The 23,090-nt window shown below is 42.4% G+C and overlaps 13 protein-coding genes across 13 annotated transcripts; 9 read left to right on the top strand and 4 right to left on the bottom strand.

The window, feature by feature from the left end:
* Positions 1-192: 192 nt before the first annotated feature.
* Positions 193-1,047, top strand: TAF4 (Taf4p; the record flags this gene model as incomplete). Its single annotated transcript, XM_020208852.2, has 1 exon — positions 193-1,047. A coding segment is annotated over one exon (855 nt), but the record flags the coding sequence as incomplete, so codon positions are not given.
* A 271-nt stretch (positions 1,048-1,318) lies between these two features.
* YCS4 (condensin subunit) lies at positions 1,319-4,774 on the top strand (the record flags this gene model as incomplete). The annotated part of the gene is made up of 1 exon (XM_020209826.1): positions 1,319-4,774. The coding sequence occupies one exon, from the start codon at positions 1,319-1,321 to the stop codon at positions 4,772-4,774; it is 3,456 nt and encodes a 1,151-aa protein (XP_020065279.1).
* Positions 4,737-5,066, bottom strand: CANTADRAFT_229170 (uncharacterized protein). Its single transcript, XM_020206883.1, has one exon. It carries the CDS (start codon positions 4,951-4,953, stop codon positions 4,777-4,779), a length of 177 nt encoding a protein of 58 aa, XP_020065278.1. The 5' UTR covers positions 4,954-5,066; the 3' UTR covers positions 4,737-4,776.
* A 113-nt stretch (positions 5,067-5,179) lies between these two features.
* LPT1 (lysophospholipid acyltransferase) lies at positions 5,180-6,994 on the top strand (the record flags this gene model as incomplete). Its single annotated transcript, XM_020211600.1, has 1 exon — positions 5,180-6,994. The coding sequence occupies one exon, from the start codon at positions 5,180-5,182 to the stop codon at positions 6,992-6,994; it is 1,815 nt and encodes a 604-aa protein (XP_020065277.1).
* A 1,080-nt stretch (positions 6,995-8,074) lies between these two features.
* Positions 8,075-9,205, top strand: HEM15 (ferrochelatase; the record flags this gene model as incomplete). The annotated part of the gene is made up of 1 exon (XM_020211599.1): positions 8,075-9,205. The coding sequence occupies one exon, from the start codon at positions 8,075-8,077 to the stop codon at positions 9,203-9,205; it is 1,131 nt and encodes a 376-aa protein (XP_020065276.1).
* A 60-nt stretch (positions 9,206-9,265) lies between these two features.
* MED4 (Med4p) lies at positions 9,266-10,326 on the bottom strand (the record flags this gene model as incomplete). Its single annotated transcript, XM_020208554.1, has 1 exon — positions 9,266-10,326. The coding sequence occupies one exon, from the start codon at positions 10,324-10,326 to the stop codon at positions 9,403-9,405; it is 924 nt and encodes a 307-aa protein (XP_020065275.1). The 3' UTR covers positions 9,266-9,402.
* A 145-nt stretch (positions 10,327-10,471) lies between these two features.
* On the top strand, positions 10,472-11,404 carry CANTADRAFT_5820 (uncharacterized protein; the record flags this gene model as incomplete). Its single annotated transcript, XM_020210769.1, has 1 exon — positions 10,472-11,404. One exon carries the CDS (start codon positions 10,472-10,474, stop codon positions 11,402-11,404), a length of 933 nt encoding a protein of 310 aa, XP_020065274.1.
* A 66-nt stretch (positions 11,405-11,470) lies between these two features.
* Positions 11,471-12,586, bottom strand: CANTADRAFT_35124 (uncharacterized protein; the record flags this gene model as incomplete). The annotated part of the gene is made up of 1 exon (XM_020208619.2): positions 11,471-12,586. A coding segment is annotated over one exon (1,116 nt), but the record flags the coding sequence as incomplete, so codon positions are not given.
* Positions 12,587-13,260: 674 nt separating this feature from the next.
* Positions 13,261-14,020, top strand: CANTADRAFT_25856 (uncharacterized protein). Its single transcript, XM_020207558.1, has one exon. It carries the CDS (start codon positions 13,567-13,569, stop codon positions 13,864-13,866), a length of 300 nt encoding a protein of 99 aa, XP_020065272.1. The 5' UTR covers positions 13,261-13,566; the 3' UTR covers positions 13,867-14,020.
* Positions 14,021-14,215: 195 nt separating this feature from the next.
* CANTADRAFT_64727 (uncharacterized protein) lies at positions 14,216-15,076 on the top strand (the record flags this gene model as incomplete). Its single annotated transcript, XM_020210898.1, has 1 exon — positions 14,216-15,076. The coding sequence occupies one exon, from the start codon at positions 14,216-14,218 to the stop codon at positions 14,795-14,797; it is 582 nt and encodes a 193-aa protein (XP_020065271.1). The 3' UTR covers positions 14,798-15,076.
* A 98-nt stretch (positions 15,077-15,174) lies between these two features.
* On the top strand, positions 15,175-20,142 carry SWR1 (chromatin-remodeling protein). The gene has a single exon (XM_020207557.1). It carries the CDS (start codon positions 15,211-15,213, stop codon positions 20,068-20,070), a length of 4,860 nt encoding a protein of 1,619 aa, XP_020065270.1. The 5' UTR covers positions 15,175-15,210; the 3' UTR covers positions 20,071-20,142.
* A 118-nt stretch (positions 20,143-20,260) lies between these two features.
* On the top strand, positions 20,261-20,602 carry VMA10 (H(+)-transporting V1 sector ATPase subunit G; the record flags this gene model as incomplete). Its single annotated transcript, XM_020209633.1, has 1 exon — positions 20,261-20,602. One exon carries the CDS (start codon positions 20,261-20,263, stop codon positions 20,600-20,602), a length of 342 nt encoding a protein of 113 aa, XP_020065269.1.
* Positions 20,603-20,764: 162 nt separating this feature from the next.
* MSC7 (meiotic recombination directing protein) lies at positions 20,765-22,606 on the bottom strand (the record flags this gene model as incomplete). Its single annotated transcript, XM_020209782.1, has 1 exon — positions 20,765-22,606. One exon carries the CDS (start codon positions 22,604-22,606, stop codon positions 20,765-20,767), a length of 1,842 nt encoding a protein of 613 aa, XP_020065268.1.
* Between the last annotated feature and the right edge of the window lie 484 nt (positions 22,607-23,090).

Genomic DNA, 23,090 nt, shown 5'->3' with positions numbered 1-23,090 from the left:
AGTCTGTTCACAAGCTCAAACTTGAACCCAAACAACCCAGGGTCGATCCCAAGTTCCATATCTAACCCCATGTCCAAGCTTCCACCAGCAAGACCAATGTCGTCTATGATCTCATCGTCTCAACCGTACCAACACACAACCCTCCCATATACCGACTCTAGGTTGCCCGCGAGCCAGGACAACTCAAAGTACGATTCATCAAAATTGAACGATGCCATTGCTGCTGCTGGTGTCAATTTGCAACAAGAAGAAGACCTCATGGCACAACAGCAATTAAACCGCAGATCCGAGTTGTCTGGAGATCTCAAGTCCATGTTGCGCGGAGCAAAGCCTCCAGCATTCTTGAATGCTTTTCATGTTGCATCTTTCATGAACAAGGTAGCCAAGGAGAACGGCGTGCAGCAAAACTTCTTACAAGATGGCGAGTTGTTGGAGCTTGTTTCCTCTGCATGTGAGTACTGGATGTCGAACATTTTGACCAAGACCATCATATTGTCACGCCACCGTCGTAGAGGAATTCCTGCTTTGAATCCTAGCAATACAAACACAAACAATAAGAGCAAGAAAGCTACATCATCGAATTCGGCTTCCAGATCCGAACTCTCCAAGGGTCTTCGTGACCTTGCAACAAAGCAAAAGGAACTCGAGGAGAAAAGAGTTGCAAAAAGAGTCCTCCTTGGATTGGAAAAAAATGCGCTGGACGCTGCTGAAGCTGCTCTGGAGAATTCCAAGGCTGGTGCTGAAGAAACCCTCCACCGTGCAGCCAATGCCACGGCAGCAATGATGACAATGAATCCCGGTCGTAAGAAATATTCTTGGATGACATCAAACGCAGGAAATAACGACCAAAATAAGGGTGCAGCTGACAAGGATGGTAAGAACAAGCAGAGCTCAATTATATCGGTCAGAGGTGACAATGGGCTTCGTTTCCGTGAAATTCGTTCGGGTAACTCTGTGACGATGAAAGATTTATTGGGTGCCATTGAGGATGAGCGGATGGGCACCGAAAAGGCAATTATCAAAGGATTTGCCAAGCTCAAAGACTAAGTTCTTGTAGTAAAGTATGTAATATAGATTAAATGTACAGTACCATGGTGACTTTCTGGGGCACGTGACCGATCTCTATACTTGGGAGGCGTTTCGCGTCCCAAACATAAACATCATCAGATCACAGCACACTCTAGCCATCGCCCTCCTGGTGCTGCCTTTACAAGCTCACGTTAAGCCAATCTGTAATTCACAATTGAAGACTAGAAATTTATCCACCAGGTTACATCACAAACTGTATTATACTACCTATCCAAAATAAAGTACCGCGATGGACTTCAATTTGACCACATACTTCAACGCCTTTGACGTGGATAAAGACTACTCCATAGACTTTGGTGATATAGACCATAAACTTGAGAGTGTCACAGACTCATTGGCTAATAATCCGGACTCTATCAACTACAACAATGAGTTATTGGAAGATCTTATCGAACTAGTACATGGCTACAGAACACTCGATTCCAAGCACCAAAAACAACTTTCTTACTTGATTACATCCTCTTTCAACACAATAGCATTCCAGTTCCATAATATTGTCGAAAGTGGCGATTTTATTGACTCGTTGGACCAGATCAAAGCTACTCTCGAAAAGTATGGATACTTGACTTTTGTTTTGGCCAAGCTCTTGAGCAAAGAAGAGCACCAGCATCAGAGCGGTAGAAAACTGACTTCCAGCTCGCAAGCTGTGGCAAAATGGAAGTCCAACTGTGTTCAAGTCGAAGATTGTCTTATCGCTATCACGACAGTACTTAAAATTGACTTGGGCAAAATATTCATCACTACGCCCGAGAGAGATTTATTCATTGAATTGTTCACTAGACCTATAATGAACTTGATGGAAAGCCCCGAAAGAATGAAAATGGCAACTATAAAAGGATTAATATTCCAAATTCTTTCAGTATCAGTGAAGTTTCATGGTCATGCTGCGATCATACAGCATTCAATTATTCAATGTCTTACATACTACCTCCATCTTCCACCATATATGGCCGAATTATTGCATATGTTATCTGAGAAATATGATTACATGGTTTTGACTGAGGAAGTATTGAGAGAAATATCACAAACGCAATTCAATTCCAATGATACCAATGGTCCAAAGGCAGTTTCAGAATTTCTTGTTAAGCTTTCTGAGTTGAGTCCTAGATTGATCCTCAAGCAGATGTCTAGCATTTCTCAGTTATTGGATAACAGTAATCAAACCTTAAGATGCTCAGTTGTGGAAACCTGTGGTAATATTGTGGTGGACATACTCAAATCAGCAACAGATGAATCCGAGGAAAGCCATAATATAACACAGCAGGTAGATGGGCTATTGGATTTACTCCAAGAAAGGTTTTTAGATCAGAATCCATATGTGAGAACTAAAGCATTTCAAGCGTTGACAAAAATTGCTGGCTTGAAAGTAAAATTGACAGCAAGGAGGCAAATCATGATGCAATTGTCAGTGAGATCATTAGATGATAGGAGTACTTTGGTGAGACGTAATGCGATAAAGCTTATGTCTAAGTTGGTTTTGACTCATCAATTCAATACTGCTCATGGTTCCCAATTACCTTTATCATTCTGGGAGGGTCAATTAAAAGGTGCTGAAGATGAACTCATGAAATATATACCCGTGTCACCAAAAAAGACCACAAACAAGGATTCCGCAGATAATTCTGAAAACGATCAGGATTCAATGGATATCGATGATGAAGCTCAAAGTGAAAATGAAGAAGAGAACGAGCAAAAAGATGAAAATGATGGGAGTGAGAAGGATAAAAGTATTGATTATGACGAATTAAATGCATCTATGTTACAACAGGAAGAAAATTTGCCAGACACAAATGTTTTAATTCGAGCCAAGTTGAAACTGAACTACTACAAAGACGCCGTAAATTTCATCAAAGCAATTCATAGAGGCACAGAAGTTGTGTCTAGGCTCTTATTTTCTAAGAATAGAAACGAGGCCATCGATTCTATGGATTTCCTAGTTTTGGCAGATGCATATGGTATCGAAAATGCTTCAGAAGGTATTCGCCGAATGCTTCATTTAGTTTGGATGAAAGGGTCTTCTGATGAAGGTAAATCGGTTCCATCACATTTGATAGACTGTTACAAGGACCTCTTTTTAACTGCTCCAACTAATTCTAGTAAGGTTGAACAAGCAGCATATATTGCGAAGAATTTGATTTCATTAACATACGAAGCATCAATTGCCGATTTGGCGTCTTTGGAAAAGTTGCTAGGAATGATGTACAGTGGAAAACTCATCAATCAAGAAGTTATAAGAATCTTGTGGCAAATATACAGCTATGAACCCAATAGTGGGGATTCGCCTGACTTAGTGCAAAAACAACGTCGTGGTTCTATCATCATTTTAGGAATGGTTGCATTGGAGGACAATCAAATCATTGTCAGGGGATTGGATGCTTTGCTCCACGTTGGATTAGGGGACAAAGGAAAGGAAGATCTTATATTGGCAAAATATTCATGTAATGCATTACAACGTATTGTTCTGGTTACATCTAAGAAAGATGCTGTTTTCGTTAAAATAGCAAGAGAAGATGAAGCCATTTCCAAACTTAAACAAGTGGTACTTTCGTATGAATCAAAGCCCGAATGGAATGGGGTTGCAGAACAGGCCATTGGTGCTATTTTTCAGGCATCGTCTAAACCGGACGAAGATTGCTCTGATATAATCAAAGAGAAATCTTTAAGCGTTTTCAAATCGTCAAAGCCAGGTGAATCTAAAATGGTTGCATTGTCGCAGTTACTATTTATTGTTGGTCATGTTGCAATCAAGACGATTGTTCATCTTGAGAAATTGGAAGCTCAATTCAAGAAGAAGAAACATGAAGCTGAAGTCAAGAAGAAAAATGTTGAAAACAACGAGGAAAGTGCGGAGAATGAATTAGAGATGATCGGTGGTACCTCTGAAGATGATTTCACTGATGCTATTATACATGTGAAGGAACGTGAGTTGTTGTACGGGGATAACTCGTTGTTGGCTAGATTTGGGCCCTTGGTGACAGAAATTTGTGCTAACAACAAAAATTATGATAACAAGGGCTTACAAAGATCTGCTGTATTGTGTATGGCAAAGTTGATGTGCGTGTCTTCGGTTTATTGCGAGGAGAACTTGCCCTTATTGATTACTATTATGGAGAAATCAGACGATCCAATCACCAGATGCAATTGTGTTCTTGGATTGGGTGACATGGCGGTATGCTTCAATAATATTGTGGACGAGAGCACGGATTTCCTTTATCGTCGTCTTAATGATCCAAATATTATGGTACAAAGAACTTGTCTCATGACAGTGACATTTCTTATTCTTGCCGGACAAGTCAAAGTCAAAGGTCAGTTGTATTCTATGGCCAAGTGTTTGGAAAATCCAGACCAAGGTATTAGCGACATGTGTCGCTTGTTCTTTGCCGAATTGGCCACTAAGGACAATGCAATTTACAATGGATTTATTGATATTTTCAGTGGTCTTTCTAATGACGAGTCACTTGCTAAGGAAGCTATGAAGAGAATCATCAAGTTCCTCCTCTCGTTTATCGACAAGGAGAAACACCAGAAGCAGTTGGCGGACAAATTGGTGCTCAGATTGGTCAAGTGTCAAAACGAAGCCCAATGGAATGACATTGCGTTTGTGTTGACCTCGTTGCCTTACAAGAATGAGAAGATAAGCAAAATATTGGAGGAGGGCTACAAACTTGTTTCTGCGAGACAATAAAGCTACCGAGAAAATACCAATTGGAAGAATTGACTTCGTAGAGTGCATCTTTCCCACTGCCAACGAGTAGTTATTCGCCTCTTATACAGGTAATGATAATACGAAAATTGATAATGAATACTCGCATGCTTTAAGCTGTAATCATCCTGGGTAATTTCAAGTAATGAATATAGTAGCATTATGATAACGCCATTCTGTCAGAGGAATCCACTACGGTGCTACTCTCCAGAACAAGTATTCATCATAGTGCTTCAGAGGCACGTTCCGAAGGCAATTGACCGCCCCATCATCTTCCATGCGTTGATCGCTCACCACCAATACGTTTGTTGGAGTCCCTCCCACGCATGCCGCATCGCGATAAGTAATTCTCAATTTCATGATCTTCTTCTCTAACCCACAGTCACCATGATTACATTCATCCAGGATGGCATTGCACAGCTCCTGGGCATTTTGGACATCGATGAAGCCAACTTGAAGATCTTGATCTGTGCGCTCTTATCGTTCCCGTTCAGTTTCTTGTTCAAGCGGTTGCCTGACCGCAACTATACCCTCAAGAACGTGTACAACATTGCGGTGTCGGCTTTCTACGTGTTCGGCATCCTCAACCTCTATTCGGGGTTGATGACGCTTCTCATTCTGTCATTGGGGTGCTACTTCATCACCAGATACTTGAGAACGTCCTCCATGCCATGGGTTAACTTTCTCTTCTTGATGGGCCACTTGGCATACAACCACGTCTCGGAGCAATTCTTCAACTCCTACGACCCCACAAAGATCGACATCACCGGGGCCCAGATGGTTTTGGTGATGAAACTCTCGGCATTCGGGTGGAACATCCACGATGGTAAGCAGCCTGTGGCGCTGCTTACGCCCTACGCCAGAGAAAGAATGTTGAAGAAGCACCCCAACATATTGCCCTACATTGGATATGTGTTCTTCTATGCTTCTTTGCTAACTGGCCCTGCGTTTGACTACGCTGACTATGACAAGTTCATCCACTCTACCTTGTTTGATGACGTACCCGAAGATAAGCGTCCTGGAAAGACCAAGAGAAGAATTCCTCGCAGTGGTAAGGAATCTTTGAGAAAGACCTTGCAGGGCTTCTTTTGGGCCTTTCTCTTTGCCAATTCGTCCAAATACGTGTCGCTTGACTATGTTCTTAGTGGAAAATTGGTTGCAGAACACAACTTCTTCTACAGAATATTCTACTTGTGGATTTTAGGATTCAGCCATAGATTGAAGTATTACACTATTTGGTCAATTGCTGAGGGTTCCTGTATTTTGAGTGGAATTGGCTACAATGGGGTTGATCCTGAAACAGGAAAGTTCAGGTGGAACCGTGTCCAGAACATTGATCCTTATGCGTTCGAAACTGGCCAGAACTGCAAGGTTTGTTTGGAGTCTTGGAATATGAATACCAACAAGTGGTTAAAGAATTATGTTTACTTGAGAATTGCCCGTAAAGATAAGGGACCTGGAGTCAAGAGTACCTTGTTCACGTTCGCAACCAGTGCTTTCTGGCATGGAACCAGACCGGGATACTACTTATCCTTCGTGTTGGGGGCCTTCTTCCAAACTGTTGGTAAAATTTACAGACGGAACTTTCGCCCTATTTTCTTGGAGAAGGACGGTAAGACTGCCAAGCCTAGTAAGAAGTATTACGATATTGTGTGCTACTTCGTGACCCAGTTATCTTTTGGGTACATTGTGCAGCCATTTGTTGTGTTGGACCTTAAGCAATCGTTGTATGTGTGGTCCACTTGTTACTTTTACCTTCACATTGGAATTATTGTGACCTTTTTTGTGTTCAGAGGTCCATTCGCCAAGGACGTGGTCAAATGGCTCAGATCTTTCCAAGATCAACCTGCGGAGAAGACTGTCAGGCCTTCACCCAAGAACAAGTTGAATTCACAGGAGTCGGGAATTGTCAAATCTGCAGTGGAAACCATGCTTGACAAGGAGATCAACGACGACTCGGTGTTGGGAGTGCCGTCAATCGAGGTGTTGGAGACCGTCAACCGTGAAGACATTGACCAAGAAATTAAGGAGTTGGGAGAGGCCTGGAGGTCGTTCAGGGGTCGCCGGACGTCCATTGCACAGGACGATTTTGAGGGCTTGAAGGATGCCTACAACAACTTTACCAACGAGATCAACGATATCTTTGTCACCAAGAAGAATGAGACACTTGTCAAAAAGGGTCTCAAGAAGCCCACCAACTAAGGTCCACGCGTCGAAGTATTATAGGCTTTGAAAGTACTTATCACAACTAGCTTTATGCCCTGCCAGCTTTCTGGTGGGAACTGTAGCACGAAACGTAGGGTGAAACACATACTGAGCAATTTTGTTCATACAGGCCAAAATCAGGCCGTACATCTATGATATCGCCGTTTAAGAAGCACGCTAGTGACTGGTTAAGTCTGGCTAAACATAGGAACTCATGCCCGTGAAAATACGGATGAAGCAGCTTTAGCACCTAAATTAAGAAAACACAAACCAATACAAAAGCGTTTTCAAATACACTACAATGTTCTCTACTGACATTTAGAAATAATGCCAGAAGAAAGATCTGAGGCTTCTTTGGTTAGCACGTAAATATTTGGCACAGCCTCTCACTCGTAGATAAATAGGAACAGGAATATTGTCTTCGCTTCATGGAATATCCATAACGAGAGTGATTCTGGAGAAGGCACATTCCTTCAGGACTGGGACAGAGCCCATCAAACAGTTAGAAAACAGTACGGTGGCTAGATTCTAATAAAGTGTGAACAGAAACCAAGTTTTACACGAAGTTAGCTAATTAAGCCAAGTTAGCTATTCTCACTTAACCAGCAATTCAGTCAGCCAAGTTAGGTTATCCTCATAAAGCTACAGGTCTGAGACTTTCCCGTCTCATAAGCTACTCTGTAGCATGACGACGGTGGCACTATCACCTGCAGATCCCTGACCCACTCGGCCCCACCATGTGGCTGGTGCCGATCTGGAATGTCTCAGAAGCTGACAAAGCACATGCGTAATCTGGGGCCATTTTAGTGAGATCCTCCTGACTTCTTCGATAATACCTGCTACGACAATGGATGGTTTGAACGTTTCCAATCACGCTGGTGAGTGTTCTTACTACCAGCAACTGCCTGCTTGTCACACAGACCTCTACTCAAACTAACTGGCGGCTCTCGTGCCCCAGCCACCACCTGGCAATGCCGATTCGCATTGCATGCTCGCTAGTGGCAGCAATCCGACGTCACTGGCCGCGCAGCCAACATATATAACCACCCCAAGAGAATTAGTTGTCGCCACATCACTATGTTTAAACAGTCTGTCACCAGAACGTTTCTCAGGTTCAACAGCACCGCCTCCAAGCCAACAGGGGTGGTGTTCATGAACATGGGAGGACCCTCCAAGGTCAAAGACACCTACAACTTCTTGCTCCGGTTGTTCTCAGACGGAGACCTCATTCCGCTTGGAGGCATCCTCCAGAAGCCTCTTGCCCGGTTCATTGCCGCAAGAAGAACTCCTGAGATCGAAAAGCACTACGAGGAGATCGGTGGTGGATCTCCCATCAGGTACTGGTCAGAGTACCAGTGCACCAAGGTGTGTGAGATCTTGGACAAGACCTCGCCCGCCACCGCTCCCCACAAGCCGTACGTGGCGTTCAGATACGCCGACCCCTTGACAGAGGAGACATTGCAGAAGATGTTGGATGACGGCATCGAGCGTGCCGTCGCATTCTCGCAATACCCTCAGTTCTCGTACTCTACGTCTGGGTCCTCTGCCAACGAATTGTACAGACAGACCTTGAAAGTTGACCCTGAAAGAAAGATCAACTGGTCGATCATCGACCGTTGGCCAAAGCAAAAGCACTTCGTGGAGGCATTCGCCAAAAACATCGAGGACAAATTGAACGAGTTCGATGCCCTGATCAGAGACGAGGTGGTGATTCTCTTCTCAGCCCACTCCTTGCCTATGGACATCGTCAACAGAGGTGACTCATATCCTGCCGAGGTCGCTGCCAGTGTGTACGCCATCATGGAGACCCTCAAGTTCAAGAACCCTTACAGATTGGTCTGGCAATCCCAAGTGGGCCCCAAGCCTTGGTTGGGTGGTCAGACCGCTAAGATCGTCAAAAAGTTGGAAAAGAGAGAGGACATCAAAGGTTTGGTCTTGGTTCCTGTCGCCTTCACCTCGGACCATATCGAAACCTTGCACGAGATTGATATTGAGCTCATGGAAGAATGTGAAAACCCTCATAAGATTAAGCGTGCTGAATCCTTGAACGGTAACGAACATTTCATCGAAGGCTTGGCCGAATTGGTCAAGGACCACTTAGCATCCGGCCAATTGTACTCTAAACAATTGGAGTTGGACTGTATCTTGGGTGGTGAATTTGCTACCGGAACCTTCAAGCACCCAAGAGAAATCTTTGGTAAGAAATAAGCAGTTAAACGAGCATCGAACCACTGGAATTCATGGTAGGAGATGCTCAAGCCACGAATATCAATTCACGTCAAAATTACCTGTAATTAGCTCATCCTATAAACATATAACTGGTGGATACTTAAAATATACTTTGGAAATTGATCATAATGATCTTAATCCAACCATTCCTGCTAAGTATGTAGTTATTGACTTGCTCAGTCCGAGAATTCGTCATCTGGGTCGAACAAGTCCAAATCGAGGCCACCGGACTCTTCTTGCTTTGGCTGCTCTGCTTCTTGGGCGCCATAATCCCCAAATGAAGATCTGCGACCTGGCTTTTCTTCCTCTCTCTCTTGTGCCTTGTCTTCCTCCTTAGCCTCCTCCTTGGCAACTACTTCCTTCGCCATCTCCACATCTTCTTCACCCAATTCATTTTTGATTATTGCATCTTCTTGCAACGAGCTAGCTGCCAACATCCCCCTTCTCAAGGCATCTTCAGCTGGCCACACATAGTTATTGGGGTGTACTGTGAACTGGGCATTTGCGACAGGTGCCTTTGTGAATTTTGCCAACTTCATTGCATACTTCAAGACCTCAGATACATCCACATCATTCGCAACCACCTTCTTGGAAGCTGGTCGCCTTGGCAATTCCTTAAGGCTACTTCTGTACGATATCAACTCCTTCAAAATGTGCTTAGACTTTGCTTCAAGACTAATGTTTTCTTGATTCAACTTCTCTATTTGCTTTCCCAATTCACGGTGGCTCTGAAGGTCAGCAATTTTAGCCTTTAAATCTTCATTGACATGTATCATGCTCTCCACATTCTTGACCAAGCCGTCATCCTTGAACGAGGAGATGCTAGAGGATAACTCGCCGAGGAGTCTTTCGAACTCGGTCACTTGATGCACGATTGGTAACTCTTCAAATCTTTTCAATTCATCTCGATTGGTGATCTTGCTCCTGTAGTTACCGGGGTTGACTGGCAAGTTCCGTATGGGATTCAAAGATGATGAAACATGCACAGGAGTTGTCGGTATGGATGGATGAGGATTTGAGCCCAACTGGTTCAATCGTTGTGATGAGGAAACCCTAGATACGGGCACCGATTTGAACGGAGTTTCTTTTCGATGCAACATGGATGAGAAGCTTCACTTGTAGATGGACGTGATGCCGGGAAAGGGATCGAAGAACAAAGTGCTCGGGCAAGAATTTGGTTCTGGCTCCGAGTGTATTAGATGTTTGATTGGTATTGGGTCGTGCGAAACTTGGGTGTACTATACTATGGTCAAGAGAATCAACGTATTTGAAGATGAGGACGGTAGTGCTGGGAGCAGCGAGGAAGAAGAGGTTAAGCGGATTGTAAAGAAGCCTAAAAAAGTTCCCCCAGAGTTCTTAGAGAAATGTGGCCAAAGTGGGCAGGATCACCCAGAAGCACCGCTGCTCGGAGTTGGACTAGGAGGGTTTGAACCATTGAAAGGTATTCAGAGAACAAAAGAACTACCAGAATACCCAGATGAAGAGCCTCAGGAGTACATGAAATTCACAGTTCCAGAAGTTCTGGAAGAGTCATCCCATAAAGAGGAAACGGTGGACCAAGAACACAGTCTCAATATTCCTCTCTATGAGAGAAAAGTACCGTCAATCGGGTTGGCAATGATGGAGAAAATGGGATTCAGAATTGGGGATTCATTGGGGGTACCGAAGGATAAACCCATGAACCAAGTTCCACTTGAAGTTATTGTAAAAAATGATAGAAAAGGTATAGGTTCAAGTACAGAAATCAGTTCAGCAACAACAAAAGAATTTATATCAAGGAATGCTTCCAAATCCAAGGAGGGAAAATTGTTGAGAACAGTGCACAATCTCATGAAGCTTTGCTTTGAGTTGAGTGGGGAATCAGATAAGTGGCATGAGGATAATAGAACAGATGAAGTGACGTACTTATGGAGGGATATTCCAATTCAGTTAGAAAACAAACAGGCATTGTTGCTATCGAAGAAAAGAAGGTACGACGATAACTTCAAAGACATATTATCCATTAAAGAAAACAAGGAGTTACAAAATTTTGATACTGAGGACAAATTAACTCTATTGTTATTATATCTTAGAGAAGCCCACTTTTACTGCTACTTCTGCGGGTGCAAGTACCATGATGCTAAAGAATTGAACGAGTCCTGTCCAGGAGTCTTCGAAGAATCACACATCGCTGTGTGATTATGCGTATTGAGAGAGAATTATCGGCAATTAATCAAAGCTGGAACTTTTGAGCTGCTGAATCACTCAAAACATCGCACCCTCAAGCAATTGCTGCTTATGCAATTTTGATTTTAGGTAAAGTTCATTTGCCTTGGATACAGGCAATCTTTCGCTTCCTTCGTATGCAACAGTCGCTTGAGCTTTCAAATCTGAATTTGCATAATTAACATTATGAGCCTGTAGGTGCCCGTAGAAAATGGGAATTTCTTTTGATATTTGGTATGCCTTGGAGCCGTTCTGTGCTTCGTTATCATTTCCCCACGTTACCTTAAGATTAGACCCATTGATTATAGCACCATGCAAAAATAAAATTGCATTTTCTGCAGCATGTCTTAAGTGGAATTTAACATAAGCAGAATTGTAGTCATTGGATAACTTTGTATAAACGATATCGCCAAAGGATTGGAAGTGTGCTTCGAGCTCTTGTTCAGTAAATTTGCTTGATAATCCTCTTATCACCACAGTGGTGTTATTCGGATCGGTAAATTGGGTTAGACTAGGTTGTGCTTGAACAATCTGAATTTTTGATACGTCAGGTGAATCCGCTTTCATTGCTGTAGCTATTGGTAATTGAGCGGCAGAACCTGCTGCTAAACCAACTCTTATTGGCCTGCTCCCAATTGTAACACCATTCATCTCGGTTAATGCCCTTTTCTGAGCCTCAGAAGAATAAAACCGCACAAATCCAAATCCCTTAGATACTTTTGAAGATGGATCCACCATGATCTTCACTTGCCTAATCTGACTTGGATACTTTTCGCTGAACTTTTGCGACAACACTGATTCAGTGACTTCAGCTCCAAGATCCCCCACAAAGATCGAGTTTTCATTCTTGATGCTGTCCCCTTTTGCAAAACCACTTTGGCCTGTGGCAGGACCCGAAAATCGGTTATTTCCACCTGCACTGGCAAAATTGAGCTTCAAGACACGGGGGGATCCGGGAATTGCCATACCATTCTTTTGCATGGCTCGGGCAACAATATCTGGATTCTCGAAGGTAACAAAACAATAGGCAGGCTTTGCAGACGCTGATTTATCTCTCATAATCTTCACTCCCACGGGTTTCTCGCCAAATGAGACCCATATGCTTGAAATAGACTCTTCTGTCCACGATGGATCTAGGTCACCCATCCATACCTGGTTCTCGTCGCTGGGCCTTCCAGAATTGTTAGATGAATAACCACTAGTACGAGGCGGAAAGTTGGAGTAATTACTTCTGGGGCCAGAGAACTGTTTGCCTCCATGATTTGATTGGTAGGGGCCGCCTTTGTTCACACCACCAGTGGTTCTACCACCACCGTATCGACTTCCAGATGGGGCGTAACTACCATAACGGCCCTGCGAGCCGTACCTCGAGGCATCCCTTGATCCGGAAGATGGAGCTCCGCCTCCTCTTTTGCGGTAGTTGTTACCAGAATTGTAGTAAGACATGCTGTGGTCTTGCAACTGTCGGTTTACCAAAACTCGTAGCCATCGCCAGGGTGTATGCAGGACAATCAGTTGCAAAAGGTCAAAGAATACTTTCACTGTTCCCAACAGAAACAGACCAAATAGGGCTCCAAGAATAACGTCCGTGTACGCAGTTTTAATCCTACGTTTGTTTGCTCTTTATCTGGTCTTTCAACTTTGGACCAGGTATCTGGTGCAATTCTTCCATGCGCAGAATATGTATCACTTCATATAAGGGAGTTCAGTCAATTGACTGCTAGCAGTTGCTACTCATTCGCTGGGTCTTGAAAACCTTTACTGTATCAATCGGTGACTCTTGTGCTTCAAGTAGTCTGTTTAGCAGGCCGTTTCATTGCTCCATCGCACGGCCATTGATACATTTTCAGCCTTAAATCTGCGAAATAGGCATATTTCACTTTGGCCCTCACTTCAGGCATTCCCGCTCTCTATTCTGGTTCGTTTACCTATTGCTATGCATATGTGACTCTTTCGTGTCTTCCCTAGCATCTGTCACAACTGTCACCTGGAAATGGTGTCCTGCATATAATAAATGGCATTGTCGTCCCTTCACCATTTTCCACCAACAAATGAAATCAAAGCCTTAGTCAACTCGGCCCAAACAGTAGGACTTCCACCTGGAGAAACCCATACAGACCACGAGCCTATTCCAAATGCTTTCCAGATCATTAAGAAGTACCAGATTGGTATTCAAAAGATTGGAACACACCAACGCTGGTTCCTTCACCAACAAACACAACTTCAACATAAACCCTCCACCTGTGCACGAATACTGGAACTACAGAAACGCCAGTGTGTTGCTTGCCTTCATCCCAGTGTATTTGAGTATCGGATACTTCGCCAAGTATATTGGTGCTAACACTGAAGGTTACCAGGGTTTACAAGAGTTTGCTGATAATGAAAAGTCACCCTTGAAGGAGCTTAAGTTTGGTGAACCTCAGACTTCGAAATAACCTTGCATAGACGGTATCTAGACATAGCAGTGGTATCGGTTCATAGTAATTCTACGTTTATATTTATCAAGCTGTAGCTTTCCCAGTAGCTGAAAGTGTGATGGCCAACACAAAACACAGTTTCTGGCCAGGCCCCATAGTAAACAAACAAGATAGGTCTTCTGGGGAACAAAGCTCCTATGCGCTTACTATCGACCTACGCCAGCTACTTATGGTTCCAACACTGGTACCAGAACAATCTGGATTATGTAATATTCGAAAAAACTTACGTAATCTGCTTTTTTTCTCGGTCAATTTTATTGGCTCAAAAACCATCGAACTCCAAACATTTCATCAACCATCAAGCCAAATGTTGTCTAGATTCGGCTTAGCCCGTAGATACGTGGGGAGACCGGCTGTCAGATTCTTGACTACCAAAACTACCATCACTGACCAAAATGACGGTCGTGTCATCACATTAACCGACCCAAACCGTCCAGAAATAGCAGACTACCCAAACCCAAAGCCAGTATTGGCCCAAAGCAAAGATCCATATGCCAAGTATGACGATCAACAGAATAGAAGAAACCTCAATGACCCAGTGAACATTGACGACGATTTGTACGACATGTGGTCCCCAGATTACTATGACTTTGTTTCTGACAAGACTGCCTTGAAGCATAACGCTATCTTCTTTTCACTTGTGTTTGGATTCGGTGCCACTATCTGGTACTTCCAATTGAACCCTGAAAAGCCAGCCATGCCAAGATCCTACCCATTCGGAGGTTTGGCCAAGGAGTTGGGTTCTGGTAGCAAGGAAGATGAATACTTCTACCGTGTCAAGCCAGACACCACTGCTGAACAAGAATTGGGCTTCTTATCCAACGACTCTGAAATCGAAACCCAACAGAAGGCTTACGAAGCAGCCAACGCTGACTTCATCAAGGCATAAACATCATATTACAGTGCCCTCTTATAGCATTGAATACATATCACATATTCTGAAACTCTAGTGAATTGCTTGGAACTGTGGCCTAAACTGACCACCGTATCTTCATCAGTACTACTAATGTCACATTGTATTCTTACCTGGTGTGATGTCGAAAGCGTGTTTCCAAGTACCACAAACCTCGTACAAGATAATATAGCCACAGTTTAATGTTTACTTTCTATACTAGTACAGTAGTTTATTCTTGCCCGATGGTTCTTATGGCCATCACTTCAATACTTCCTCCCATTAAACCCACCCGTAATTTTTCCTGCACATTGTCCACTTTTTCGATACCATAAACTCACATCTCAAATCCAGAACCCACCCGCCTATTTCCATGCGTCTTTTCAAGGGAAATCAACTCTAACACCATAATGGCTACCAAAACCGAACGAAGGAGGAATTCACTGCGAAAGCAGGATACCAGTATCCCTCAGAAAAGAAAGAATTCGTCAAGCATACCCACAACAAATAAGTCCAAAAAGATCAAACATGATGACATAAAAACGAAAGAATCCAACTTAGCGGACATAATAACCAAATTCAATCTAGCTAGGAATGAGCTCTTTCAGCTTAAGGAATACAAGTCATTGGTATCGTGGGATCCGGCAGACTTTTCTACCGCCATCCTTGGAAATCAGATTCCTGAATTGTATGAAACATTCCTCAAGGATCCAAAATATCAACTCAAATGGGATGAGGGTATTGAAAACAAAGATCTCAGCAATTTGCCTTTGCGGTTGCAGAAGAAAGTACTTGCGGAAAATGAGAAGGAGCTTCTTGACAAATATCCATTCAAAGATGAAGTGATACAGTTGAGCATCGACAAAGAGAAAGAATTAATCAGTTATATTAAAGCAGCAACAATACTGCCAAAGGTAGAGGTTAAAAAGTCGCGACCAGTCAAACCAGTGGTCAATTCAGCAGGAAAAGCCAAAAAGAAGGAGCATATAAAGCAAGAATCTGATCAGGAAGAGGAGAGCGAAGATGCAGAAGAGGAAATAGATGAAGATGAAGAGGATGACATGAATGAACAAGATGAAAATGCCACCAAATATAAATTCAAATCAATCAAGATTTCTTTACCTTCTCCAAAAGTTACACATCCATCACATATCCCCTTGTGGAAGCCAGAACCTGCCCCCTCCGAAAGCGCATTAGTGGGAACAAACAAGAGCATAGTGGAGTTTGATCCAAAACCCGTAACATTAATCAGAACATCCAAGAAATGGGATATTGATCCTTCGCTCCAAAATAGATTATCCAACTACTTGAACAACAATTTAAAATCAGCAATACTAGATGAAGGCTCAGAATTCGTTACCCCTGAAGAATATGAGAAAATTTTAGCACAGCAAGAAGAACTTCTTCGTAAGCTTTTTCGCAAGACACAAGTTGACAACACTTTACAATTGCATGGGGACAAGATAGAATTGAGAAAAGCAGTTTTACCCCAAACAAACATAAAAAGTACCATAGATCCCTTTAGATCTACAGGAACGGTACTTCCTAAAATACAAGGAGCACCAAATAATGTGACCTATCAAGATCATTTCCTTAGTCAAGGTATGGCTTTTTCCAAAATTCATCAACAAATGAGAAAACAGCATCAGTTGCGTACCAGAAGAGTAGCACAAATGATAGAGCAACACTTCAAGAAAAAGAAGGGTGAAAAAGATAGGTTGGCAAAAGAGCGAGAGCTCAATTTGAAAAAGATAAGTCGTATAGCTGTTCAGGCAGTCAAGAAAAGATGGACACAAGCATCTAAAGTCTACAGCTTTATTCAACAACAAAAGGAAGAAGAACTCAAGCAGATAAAGGGAAGAGAGCATTTGAGTCAAATGTTGGAGCATTCTACACAGTTGTTGGAAGCACAACTCAACAAGCCAATCCAAGAACGAAACAAGACAGAAGAAGAATCGGATGAAGAAAACTCAGATTCTGAGGATTCATTGAGCTCTAGTGATGAATCTGATGATAATGATGAAGCTGGTGTGAACCGTTCTCAAGAAGATAATGACATGAACCTTTCCATCGAAGAATTGAAAAGGAAGTATGCCAATCTTGAGGACTCGGTTGATCCATCTTCTAAAACTGCAACACCTGAAGATTCTGATGATGAATCTGCATCCGATTCTGGCGATGAATCTGAATCCTCTATTGATGTTAATCAAGGATTATCTGCGTTGTACGGAAAATCTGCATCAAATGGAAGCACTGTGGATATAAACTCAGATTACACTGAGGAACAAAGGGCATTGATAGAGAAATTGAATGCTGATGGTGACAACTCAGCTCTTGAATCCGATACAAGTATTAGTATGAGCGATGATGATGATGATGATGACGAAGTCAGTGAAGAGGAACACCTCGACGAAGAATCTGTAAAAGAGAATGGAAAGAATTCTGAATTGGCAACCCTTTTCTCATCAAACCAGGATCAAATTTCGGATAATGAAGAATTTAGTGAACCCGCTTCATCGGAAGATGAGGATATGACGTCCGATGAGGACAAGAGCGAACCCGATACGCCAGAAAAGGAAGGTCCTGAAGCTGAAAATGATATCACAGTCAATGGTGACGATTCTACCATGAACGGAGATGGAAAATCGGCATTAGTGAAGACTGACTCCACATCGGAGAAAGAGTCTACTGAAAAGGAAGAAATCATCAATGGTGCAAAAGTGAAGGATGTGCCCATCCCTTCTCTTCTTAGAGGAACTTTGAGGCCATATCAGAAACAAGGTTTGAACTGGCTAGCAAGTCTTTACAATAACAACACTAATGGGATTCTTGCAGATGAAATGGGTCTAGGCAAAACTATTCAGACAATCTCGTTGTTATCGTATTTGGCATGTGAGCATCATATATGGGGTCCTCACTTAATTATCGTTCCTACATCCGTGATGCTTAATTGGGAAATGGAGTTTAAAAAGTTTGCTCCTGGGTTCAAAGTTTTGACTTACTATGGTTCTCCTCAACAGAGGGCTCAGAAGAGAAAAGGATGGAATATACCCAATGCATTTCATGTGTGCATCACATCCTATCAGCTCGTTGTTCACGATCATCAGTCATTTAAAAGGAGAAGATGGAAGTACATGATTTTGGATGAAGCTCACAACATCAAGAATTTTAGGTCCACAAGGTGGAGAGCATTACTTAATTTCAATACTGAAAATAGACTTCTCTTGACCGGTACCCCATTACAGAATAATCTCATAGAATTGTGGTCTTTGTTATATTTCTTAATGCCGTCTTCTAAGGTGGATCAAGCAATGCCTGATGGGTTTGCGAACTTGGATGATTTTCAACAATGGTTCGGTAAGCCTGTGGATAGAATCTTGGAGCAAAGCTCAATTCAAGGTGGTTCCGACGTGATAGATGAAAATGAGAAGACCACGAGCAGGTTGGATGAAGAAACGAAGAACACAGTTGCAAGATTACATCAAGTTTTGAGGCCATATTTGTTGAGACGTTTAAAAAAGGATGTCGAAAAGCAAATGCCAGGAAAGTATGAGCACATCGTATATTGTCGTTTGTCAAAAAGACAAAGATTCTTGTATGATGAATTCATGTCGAGGGCCAAAACCAAAGAAACGCTTGCTTCAGGAAATTTTCTTTCGATTATCAACTGTTTGATGCAACTTAGAAAAGTCTGCAATCACCCAGATTTATTCGAAGTGAGACCAATTGTGACGTCTTTGTCGATGCCCAAATCAGCCCCTCATACTTTCCAATTGACTAATAATGTGATTCGCAAGTACTTAACTGATGACACCTTCAAGAATGAAGTCAATTTAAATGTCTTGAATTTGGATATCACCAACACAAGTGATTTAAATGAGTTCGTTTGTCAATCTACAGAAAAATTGCAATCAGCATTAGAGTTACAAAGTCAAATTGGTGAACTTGACAAACATATTCAAAATGCTAAGAAGAAATATGGTAATCCAGATTTAGCAAATTATTTGGAATACTACCAGTACATCAAATCAAATATCCAAGTCGAAGCAAAGGAGAGGCTTGAACATGTATTATATTTAAATTCTTTAAGATGTGGTAGACGGCCTATCTATGGAGATTCTTTGATTAGGTTTATCCAAAAGGATAAGCCTCGACCCACTACCGATATTTTTGAGGACTTCCGAATGTCAATCCCAAGAAGAGTTGATCAAATGAGTGATGTTTTAGAGAAGTATTCTGTTCTCACACCAGCTGTCGTTGCCTTGGATATGAAGGATCTTCTAATCCCGATAGAAACACAGTATAAAGTCATGGAGGAAGTCAAACAGAACAGAATTCAAAATCCTTTCAGCAAGACCCAAGTCAAGCTTTCGATCGCGTTCCCCGATAAGTCCTTATTGCAATATGATTGTGGTAAGTTGCAGCAGTTGGCTGTATTGTTGCAAGACTTGGTATCTAAGGGACACAGAGCCTTGATTTTCACTCAAATGACCAAAGTATTAGACATTTTGGAACAATTCTTGAACATTCATGGCTACAGGTACCTGAGATTGGATGGTGCAACTAAGATTGAGGACCGTCAACTCTTGACAGAAAGATTCAACAGAGATCCTAAGATTCCGGTATTCATCCTATCCACCAGATCTGGTGGTTTGGGTATTAACTTGACAGGTGCAGATACTGTTATCTTCTATGACTCTGATTGGAACCCAGCCATGGACAAGCAGTGTCAGGATCGTTGTCATAGAATCGGTCAAATCAGAGATGTCCACATCTACCGTTTTGTTTCCGAGTACACCATTGAGTCCAACATTTTGAAGAAAGCCAACCAGAAAAGACAATTGGACAACGTGGTGATTCAAGAAGGTGAGTTTACCACAGACTACTTCGGTAAGTTTTCCGTGAGAGATCTTGTGGATGATACTGGTATCGCCGACCAAGTCTCTGATAAGCCACTTGAGATGGGAGGAGATGGAAATGTGAATAATATTCTTGCCCAGGCTGAAGACGAAGACGACAGAGTAGCTGCCAATGCGGCCATGAACGAAGTGGCGGTAGATGACGAGGATTTCAACGAAGAAAGTAAGTCTGCTACCAACGGTGGAACCCCAGCACAGACGCCTGGTCCAACACCGGTACCTGAGGCTAATGGCATGGCTGTTAACGGGGAGAAATCAGGAGAAATCGTTGATCTCGACTTCGAAGAAGGTATTGGTCATGTGGACGAGTACATGTTGAGATTCATCTCGGAAGGTAACTACTGGGACTAGAAAACAGTGTATAATAATTGTATATATTAGACAATCTACTAATTGCATCCACCCACTATCCACTATAGGCAGGTTGACTTTTGCCGCTAGCGAAAATGTGTCACGTGATAAATTTCACGTGACACGTTGACCCGCTCGCCGATAACTGGAAATTCACCGTCCCCCGTGTAAACCAACCCATCTAACCAAAATGTCATCTGGAATCCAATCATTGTTGAAGACTGAAAAAGAAGCTGCTGAGATTGTCAACGAAGCAAGAAAGTACAGAACCAACAGATTGAAGTCTGCCAAGGCCGACGCCCAATCTGAAATCGATGAATACAAGAAACAAAAGGAATCTGAGTTGAAGAAGTACGAAGATGACCATGCTGGATTGAACGACTCCATCAGTAAGGATGCTGACACCCAAGTCGAAAAGGAATTGCAAGACATCAAATCCAAGTACGCTGAAAAGAAATCTTCAGTTGTTAAGTTGTTGGTCGATGCCACCCTCAACCCAACTCCAGAATTACACATCAATGCTAGTCAATAAGCGCATTTTAATTCTATGGGCTAATCGATGGAATCGGGTCCTCCTTAGATACTCAAATAACTCTATCTATTTTTATAGTTTAATTATATACAGTTTGATTTAGTATTTAGTTGTAGAAACTTGTACCTATTGACTTATACTAAAGTTCGGTTCCTGCCAGAATCACCGGCCACCCCTGGCCAACTTTTTGAAGCCCTTGATGACATTCCAAATTCTGAAATCATACCCAACTATATTCAAGCTGGTGATGAATCCCCATGCCTTCTTATCGTCCTTGATTGGATAGTCCAATACCGGCGGTATGCTAGTTGCCACTCCGAGTAATCTCAACAACGGCTTATCCATCACTACTGATTTGACCTTACATAATCCAATCAAACCTTCTTCTCCTCCAAACTTTCCATAACCAGACTTTTTGACCCCACCAAATGGCAATTGAGCCACATAATAAGTAGCAAAGTCGTTCAAGGCAACATTTCCACTATCCAATCTGTTGGCAATGTCATTTATGACACTGAAATCTGCTCCAAAGACTGAATTCCCCAACCCAAACTCGCAACCATTTGCGAGCTCCACAGCATCATCGATGTCTGTGGCCTTAATCATGGTAAGAATAGGTCCAAAGACTTCTTCGTGAAAAATCTGCATCTGAGGGGTAACATCTACCAACAAAGTTGGTTCAAAGTAGCTACCTTGAGGGTAATTTGGATGTTGGTAAGGCTTACCACCGTGAAGTAACCGGGCACCATTCTTGACCGCGTCGTCTACCAATTCTTGCAATCTTTCAAACCTATTGTTGGAAATCATCGCTCCCATATCAATCTCATCTAGCTGATCTATATCAGATCCCAACCTTAATGTCTTCACCCTCTCTGACAAAATCTCAACTAGTTTTTCATACGATTTAGGCAAACAGATAACTCTTTCAATACCAATACAATTTTGACCTGAAGATTGATATGTCCCTCTCATAATAATCGACGACAAATCGTTCAAGTTCTTCACGTCATCCAACACGATAAATGCGTCTTTGCCTCCTAATTCAACGACGCATGGAATTAATTCTTTAGACGCACTCTCCAATACTTTATGAGCAATAGGTTTGGATCCAATGAAAGTAATGTGAGACAAATCAGGGTGACTTGTGAAATAGTCTGCATCTTCTGGAAAACATACTACCAATTGAACCAAATCCTCGTTGAGATCCAACAGTTTAAGAACAGTTTTAATCATATCGACAAACCATTTCGAAGACCAGATCACCTGCTCAGAACACTTTACCACAATTGAGTTCCCGGTGAACAAAGCCGCCAAAATTGGTCCAATCAAGTTGTGAAATGGGTAATTCCAAGATACCAACGCAGCAACCACCCCCAATGGCTCGTATCTCACTTCTGCATTTTTCATCATTCCTAACAAAAGATTCGAAGGACCATACCTCTTAGAAGGCCTAAGGGTCTGTTCTCCGTGGTTGATTATCCAGTTGATTTTCTCCAAGGTAACAAATATTTCACCCATCATTGCATCCAACTTGGTCTTTCCACTGTCACGACATGCGATTCTAGTGATATCTTCCTGGTTGTCAAGTATGAACCGATTCAATGTCTTTAACAATTTTCTTCTAACAATGAATGAGGATTTGGCCCATTGCTTTTGGGCTTCTTTTGCTTTTTGGATGGTCTCGTTCATTTCGTCCTTAGTTTGAGCATGGAAGGTTCCCAAATACTGTCCAGTAGCTGGACAGAAGCTCTGGATTTGGGTGGGATCAGTGGAACGTATGGACAAGGGATACAACCTGCGCCCCTTCCAATTCTTCTTGGCCTCTGGTGGTATGGGGATCATGAGCTTAATGGGTTCCTCAAGCTTGTTGTATTTGTTGGGCAGGTTAGTGATGTACTTCGAGTAGATGTAGTACAAGCTGGGTACAATCACACACACGAAGAATGTGGTGGAAATCTGGTACTGCCATTGCCATTGATGAAACTTAAGGTCGATATCAATCATGGTTGCAGTTAGATTGGGAGTTTGCGAGCAATTCATCTTATTCTTGTACTGCGAACAAATGCCAATTAGCGACTACGGATTTTTGGGGACATTCGAAAGAGAACGAATGAACCAGCATTGAATTCCGATCTAGTTGTGTCTAGAGCCGTGAAGAGTTCAGGCATATGCTAAGTACATGCTGGCACTGAGGAAAACTAACTTGTCATCGTAGCATAGCCTATGGGTTCGGGTAGTGATCAAATCCCGTAGCCAAAATTACGCTCGTGAATTTGCTTAAAACTAAAACCTGAATTCTACGATACTAAGTGTCCTCTATTTATTTTAACTATGCTTAGTGGTACGTTGGCTAATGCTAGAGGACTCTCATACAAACATAAGGGAGTACGGGGCCATATTACGCTGTTGATATCAGGAACGTAAATCTTGTTGTCTTCGTTACATGATTTTGACACTTGGACTATCTTGCTTCTCCAAGGACGAGAAT

Source organism: Suhomyces tanzawaensis, assembly GCF_001661415.1.
Source record: "Suhomyces tanzawaensis NRRL Y-17324 unplaced genomic scaffold CANTAscaffold_3, whole genome shotgun sequence".
NCBI lineage: Eukaryota > Fungi > Ascomycota > Pichiomycetes > Serinales > Debaryomycetaceae > Suhomyces > Suhomyces tanzawaensis.
This window is presented reverse-complemented; position numbering and strand designations above follow the sequence as displayed.

What these genes read in the sequence shown, in the direction of transcription:
- CANTADRAFT_229170 (XM_020206883.1), bottom strand. Translation starts at nt 4,953, where the DNA reads ATGCTACTATATTCATTACTTGAAATTACCCAGGATGATTACAGCTTA.
- SWR1 (XM_020207557.1), top strand. Translation starts at nt 15,211, where the DNA reads ATGGCTACCAAAACCGAACGAAGGAGGAATTCACTGCGAAAGCAGGAT.
- CANTADRAFT_25856 (XM_020207558.1), top strand. Translation starts at nt 13,567, where the DNA reads ATGCTTTCCAGATCATTAAGAAGTACCAGATTGGTATTCAAAAGATTG.